The sequence below is a fragment of the Typha latifolia genome, chromosome 14 (assembly GCF_019914945.1).
Source record: "Typha latifolia isolate L0001 chromosome 14, TyphaL0001v2, whole genome shotgun sequence".
Lineage (NCBI taxonomy): Eukaryota > Viridiplantae > Streptophyta > Magnoliopsida > Poales > Typhaceae > Typha > Typha latifolia.
The window spans coordinates 2,840,720-2,847,792 of record NC_133099.1 but is presented as its reverse complement, the minus strand read 5'-3'; the positions used below and the strand labels follow the sequence as shown (position 1 = coordinate 2,847,792).

The 7,073-nt window shown below is 39.1% G+C and overlaps 1 protein-coding gene across 1 annotated transcript; it reads right to left on the bottom strand.

Moving 5' to 3' along the window:
• Positions 1 to 328: 328 nt before the first annotated feature.
• Positions 329 to 3,593, bottom strand: LOC140801351 (geraniol 8-hydroxylase-like). Its single transcript, XM_073156426.1, has 2 exons — positions 2,315 to 3,593; positions 329 to 1,159 (listed from the first exon to the last, which is right to left on the bottom strand). Exons 1-2 carry the CDS (start codon positions 3,233 to 3,235, stop codon positions 533 to 535), a joined length of 1,548 nt encoding a protein of 515 aa, XP_073012527.1. The 5' UTR covers positions 3,236 to 3,593; the 3' UTR covers positions 329 to 532.
• Between the last annotated feature and the right edge of the window lie 3,480 nt (positions 3,594 to 7,073).

The window sequence follows — 7,073 nt, the reverse complement described above, 5'->3', positions numbered from 1 at the left end:
TTCAATCCCTACAATTTTATATATGTACTCTTTTGTCATAATGGTAGCTCTCAAATACATGCGATTGATATATTAGCATGTATCTAGCAAGCAACGTAACAATTAAATAAAATAGCTATGAAGGCCGTTTGCACTAGAGCTATATTACTATACCATATATGAGCAAAAGGTTTAAAAAAAAGGGAAAAAAAACTTCCAAGATAAATAAATAGCTTCGTGCATATAATTTTCTTGATGAACTATGAGTTGGTAGGCTAGCTAAATAAAGAGATTAATATTTTCTAATATATAAATTAGATAATTGTGCAAACCTTCCTAACAAATAGGCTCAAATCAAGTATAACATGCATTAAATATTTTAGTGAAAATCACTTAAATATCAACTATAACATCAGAGTACTAAACCCATAAATATACAATAAATATCAATTATAATATCCAGGGTATTGAACCCATAACCTTGCTCTTAAAACTTAGCCATTATGCTATAGTGGTCAACTTTTTACAAAGTTTGACACCACATGTAAGCTTCCTAGCAATAGAGTTCAGGCTTCGATAACCTCGGAGTTGGAATGGCCACCAGTGGCTTAGCCTTCTTGAGCACGATCCCAAACCTTTCGGACAAATCGTGCTCCTCCCCCTCCTGCAACTTCCAATCAAACGAGTGCAGCAACGAAGCAAGCGAATAGGAAACCATCTTCTCCGCCATGGAAATTCCAGCACAAATCCTTCTCCCCGACCCAAACGGGAAGTAATCCAAATCATTCCCACTATAATCCCACCTCTTACCCTCCTCCAAGAACCTCTCCGGTTTAAACTCCAACGGGTCTTTCCAAATCGACGGGTCTCTTTGGATGGCCCATACGTTGACGAAGACCCTGCTGCCTTTAGGGATGTAGTAGCCGTTAATGGTGGTTGGAGAGCTCGGGCAATGGGGGATTAAGAGAGGGAGGGCGGGGTGGAGACGGAGGACTTCTTTGATGACGAGGTTGAGGTAGTGGAGCTTGGGAGTGTGGGATTCTTCCACGATGTGGTCTTTTCCTACTACTTGGTCGAGCTCGGCTTGGACTCTTCTGAGGATCTCCGGCTTTTGTAGCATCTCGGCCATGGCCCACTCCATTGTGTTTGACGTCGTCTCGGTTCCTCCCACCACCATATCCTGTTAAGAATAAATTACATAAAAGAAGTGAGTGTTATGAAGATATTCTAACTCAATTTTTGGGACTAAACTTTTTCTGATTATGATAATTTTGATCTGCTAAGATGGAGTGATTTTTACGTTAGATCTTAAAATTAAGTTTGCAATCTTTAACGTATGACTCAACACAAATACGAAGAATATAATTTTTTCTGAATTTATAGCATAATTATATTCAGAGCTAATTATTTGAATGTGTCTTATTTGTGCTTGTTTTTTCAACCAATCTATTTGAATTAAATGAGTTACGTCATATTAACTCGTATATAACCACAGTAACCTGTATAACCCTTTTAAAGAATCATTTATCCTTTTATCTTTGAAGTATAAGCAATGACTGCAACGTATTTTGCCTGGTTATGGATCAATAATCCAAAATCAAATACGCTATCTAAAAAGATCAGCCTTAACCCCTCACTGCATGAGATTTTTTTCCTACCGTTCGTATCTGAGTGGTCCTGGAGCTGCATGGCCTAATTAGATGATATATATATATATCCCCTCACTGCATGAGATTTTTTTCCTACCGTTCATATCTGAGTGGTCCTGGAGCTGCATGGCCATGCAGCTTGCCAAGTAATGACGCCGTATTCTGGTCCACAGAACTAGATAAAGGAGTGGCTATATATCTGAATCTGTGGGAATAAGATAATCCTATCCGATTGATCTCAACTCAATTTTACTTCTTTTTTTTAAAAGAAGTGTCACTCTATCTCTATATATACCATTAACCCTTCATTTCAATAGAAAATTGATAATTAATGGGCAGTTAATATATGGAGAGAGAGAGAAGCAACCTAGTAACTTGTAATGTTCTTAGCAGGCATGCAACTTTAGTGCATGGATTAGTAGTAGTTGCTCCACGTAAACCCTAGCAATTCTCTAGACGACCTTAAGGAAGCTAAATTGACATCTTACGAAACAATATGTCAGACAACCACAATAACGAAGTAAATAATATTTAGAAAACAAAGCCTAATCATTTTTTTGTCTTTAGTCTTTCTTGATTTTTTTTTCTCTCTTAGAGGAATATTTTTATTATACTAAGTATACCTATTAATGTACTTATAATTCTTACTGGAAGTGAATTAGTTAGTTAGATGTAAATATTCTTACCATGAGCAAGGCCTTGACATGAGTCATAGTGAACGGCGTCTTGCTATCATCTCCTCCTCCTTCCTTCTCCATCTTCAACATGACCTCCAAGAAGTCCTCTTCCTCTTCCTCTTCCTCTTCCTCTCCCTTCTTCTTTCTCTTCTCAATAATCTCCGCAAACATCACATCAAATCTTTCTTTTAACACCTCCATCTTTTTCCCGATTTTTTGCAAATCGAACCTTTCCAGAAAAGGAAAAAAATCCGACAAATTGGGGGTTCCGAGCAATTCGGTGATCTCCGCCACCAATTCTTGGAATTCTTTTCCGATCTTACTCCTCTCCTCCGCCCCCTCCACGGTTTTTCCCCACAGCGTGGTCGTGATCACGTTCATCACCGTCAGGAACATCTGCGCGCCGAGATCGACCGGGTTTCCCGATTCGGCGAAGACGTGCGCGACGGTGGATCGGACCTCGCCGCGGCGGAGGTGGTAGACGGCGTCGAGGCTGGCGGGGCCAAGGACCTCGCGGACGCAGACGCGGCGGAGCATGCGCCAGGTGTCGCCGAGGGGGTTCCAGGCGATATCTGCGCCGCCGTAGGCGACGACGCGGCCGGCGGCGGGGACGTCGCGGTTGGAGAAGACGGGGTCCTGGTCCTTGAGGACGGCGCGCGCGACGGCGGGGGTGGAGACAACGACGGCGAGCTTGGATCCTAGGCGGAGGGACATGAGGGGGCCGTAGGAGAGGGAGAGGGAGGCGAAGTGGGTGTGGAGGTCGGGGGAGAGGAAAGGGAGGAAGCCGAGGAGGGGGATGCCGGTGGGGCCCGGAGGTAGAGGGGGGAAGCGGCGGCGGCTGAGGAGGAGGAAGATGGAGAGGAGAAGCGCCGCCGCGAGGATTGCGGCCGAGGAGAATAGGGGAGAGGGGAAGGCGGCGGTGAATTCCATGGGGGAGGGAGGGAGGGAGGGAGGGAGTGGAGCGTATGTTAGATGAGAAGAGTTTTTTAATTTTAAGAATGAGAGGTGGAATTGATTCTACTTTAAAGAGTCCAAAGATTAGGGGGAACCAAATGACCACCCAGCCCCCGAGAGCATTTCCTTCTCCGGCTAGCAGCCCAATCTGCTGGCTTATTGACTTCTCTAAACGTATGCTTTATCCTTACATCTAAGAAGTAATCCAATTTAGAAAAACACTCAAATACAATGTTTTAAATGCACCAAGGTGGCAAAAAGTCCCCCCTTTTGAGTATATAAACTATCTCTGTATTCAAGAACAAGCCGGCTACCAAGCTTCACCAACCGCAACAGCTTGGCAGAAAGAGTAGATGGAAGAATTATAATACGAGGCTGCCTGCACTAGGGGATGTCCATGGCCCACGACTCACTAGCTACCAAAGAGTTTTTGTTGAAAAAAATCTCATCTCAATTGTGTGGTGGGAAGAATTAGGATGAATTTAAAATGATCGCCCATCGAAAAAGGAAAGATTATATGCATCCTTAGATGTAGCAATTTGCTGGAGAGTGTTGTCGGCAGTAGTAGTTGTTGGGTTATATTTGTTCTCCTTTCTTTTCTTTCCTTTTTAATTTATTGTTAGTTTTTGGTATAACTTTTATTCACAAGGTTGTTTTTAAAAATACTCTTATTTTCTTCGGTTTCAAAAGAAAGAGAGAGAGATTGGGGACATTTTAGTAGAAATAATATTAGAAATATATATATTTTTTTATTAGAAGAAGCTATCGGTAGCTTAAATAAGACTGCTCCGATTGATGAACTCAGTCGAGATATCAAAATTGAGGAGATCAAAGAGTTGTTAGGGGAGCTCCTCAGTAAGCCCCACGTAGTAATTTCTAGAAATTTTATAGTCTCGGTGCGCCCCAGTTGGCGACACGGTTGACTTCTCGAAATATATGGAAAACCTTCACCTCTCCAAAACCCTTGAAGAGAGTTGAGCAGTTTGCCATAACCGCCCGGATAGTAATATGACAATGTATTTTACAAACCATATGATATTGGTCCACAAATATTTCTGGGAAGGAGGAGCCGCAATGTATAAGTTTGAAAATTTATGGTTTTTTTTTTCTCATACAACAAATTATAGCTGGTGAAGTCGAAAAGAAGCCCTTTCGTGCATCTAGGATTGCAGAGGATCAGAATAAAGCATTACTGAGACTACAAGAAGAAGATGCTTTCTGTTGTCATGTAGTCACATAGTGAGCGAATGTTGTAGGATTGCAGAGGATCAGATAAAGCATAACTGAGACTACGAGGAGATGCTTCTCTCGTCATGTAGTCACGTAGAGAGTGGATGTTCTCATCATCAGTGGTTGAAGATAATGAATAATAATCAAATCGTCTTATTCTCAATACTTATTTGTAATAGGAATAAAATGTCCACGTTTAATGATAAAGTGCATAACTCCTTGGAGCTTTACAATTTACGTTAAAATACTAATTCAGCGTTTTTTTTTTTCACCAGATCAGAAAGTGAATTCGTCCAAAATAAATTCATTTTCACATTAAGTTTTAATAAATAATCTTCTAAAGAGGCCCAATGTGGTCAATAGCTCTGATACTCGCCCATACTATGCTAAATATAACATGTTTCATTTTTTATATAAATAAATAAATAAAAGTTGATTTTGTACGCTGGTGGTTCAATTTACCAACTTATCTAGAATTTTAACTAATTTAAGTTACTCTATCAAACTTCCCATCTCTTATCCACACACTAATGATCTATTTTAGAGTTCATACTATATAGTTTAATTGAGAGGTACCATGCATGTAATTTAGGTCTGAATGATGCGCAGTTGGTGTAATCGAGAAGAGTTTTGTTCTAAGCTTCAAGTAAAATTAGTTTCAAACCTAACTTAAAACATTAAATCTGAATCTATTAAATCTAGTTTGACCCGAATCCAAACTCAAGCCCAATTTGAGCGTAGATAATTTATATTCGATTGATAAGTGCATTCAAGTCTATTTTAATTTAAATCCGAATTGAGCTCGAATCAAACTTTAATTTAATAAAATTTATTTATTTATTGTAAGATATATATATATATATATATATATATATATATATATATATATATATATTAATAAATAGAAAACTGAGTGTTATTAAGCCGAGGCCTATGAATTGGTTTCGAGCTTGATTTAATTAATCAAGTTTGACTTGCTTTAAACACGAGTTAAGCTTGATGGAAACGAGTTTAAGCCGACTTAATTATTTTGATAGCAGATGAACTATGACACGTGGGGCCTCTTATTTTTACAAAGCTCCAAAGAAAATATCGAGAATTAAGTGTCATTGGAAAATTTTAGGTAGCCAACAAGTGACATTACTATTTATGAGGAAGAGTTCGTCAAAGATGATAATTTATTTAACTTTCAAATATTATAAAAAGTCAAGTTGATACACCAAAGATACAGGAGATAGAACAATGACTTGTGATCTAAGCTCCCCACTTGGTCCGTATAAGACAATACTACTAATAAAAAAAAATATATCATGCTCGGAGATACATGAAAATAAAATTAAAATATAAAGCATGATTAGAAGATTTACCTCAAGTTAGCTCGCGATTCCGTCACAAAGAACATCAACCTATCACACACCAAATCTTGCAGTGCAGACAGAGTAAATATAATTAAAACAAAGATTATACAGTAGGCATGGTGCCTATATTTGATAGACGATGAGGGATATGTGAGAGGTGAAAGGTAGCGAGAGAGATAAGAGAGGGGAGCCATTGGATTAAGTCGGTCAACAAGCACAAGTTGTTATTATGTATGATAGAAGCGAGTGAGGAGGAGGTCAGAGCAACAACATAGATGGTTGTCGTGCCAATAACAACAGTGAGTCAGCGACAGCCTCGGTGGCCTCTGCGGTGACGGCAGAGTGTCAGCATTTACCACGGCAAACAAGGAGAGAGTAAGCCAATAGAGAAAAAGAGAGAGGAAAGAGTGAGGACCAAAGAAATGGAAGAAGAGAGTGAGAGAGAGAGAGAGGGAAATCAAAATTGAGAAATGAGATGAAAAATATTCTCATAGCGGAGGAAAACTCCCTCTCTTTCCTCCCCTCCCCTCCCCTCCCCTCCCATCGAAAACGATAGAATGAACCGTCAAAAGAGAAAGTGGAAGAGGACAAAAAAAATTAAAGCCCTCGCGGAGCTCCATGCTAGGGTAGGTCCTCTCAGTATGATGGAGTTTGACGAGTGAATTATTAATTGAATCACGTCACTCTCGAAGACATGACAATCTTTATACAGTCGCATGTAGTCGCAAACTTTGTATATCAGAGTTTTGATACGGCAACTAATAAGTAGTTGAAAGCTTAACTTGAAATAGGAAAAAAATAATAATAATAATAAGGCATAGCCAAACATAACTTTAACAATAGTCTTTTGATAATTTTAATAGAGTTGAATGACTTCTTTCTTTATAACTAAGGACGCCATATAATCAATTATAACCCTAAGTAGTTATTAGGAAGATTTTTTTTTATCATTTTTGTGGCTTGACTCAATGGCTCAACTCAGTCGATTACTTGACAGTGCGGTTAGTTTGGAGGAGTAGCTCGTCGACAACAGCTTAGAGAAGGTCTTAATGGTATTTAGTTTCAGAGCACACAATTTAAAGCCTGAACTATGCATGTTACTATATTGGCTAAAGTATGATAAGCCTTAAATACATTCAAATTTTAAAGTATTTATATATTTAAGGGTATGCACGTAAAAGTTTATATACATTCATATTATTTAAGGTTATTTATGTCTTTTATCA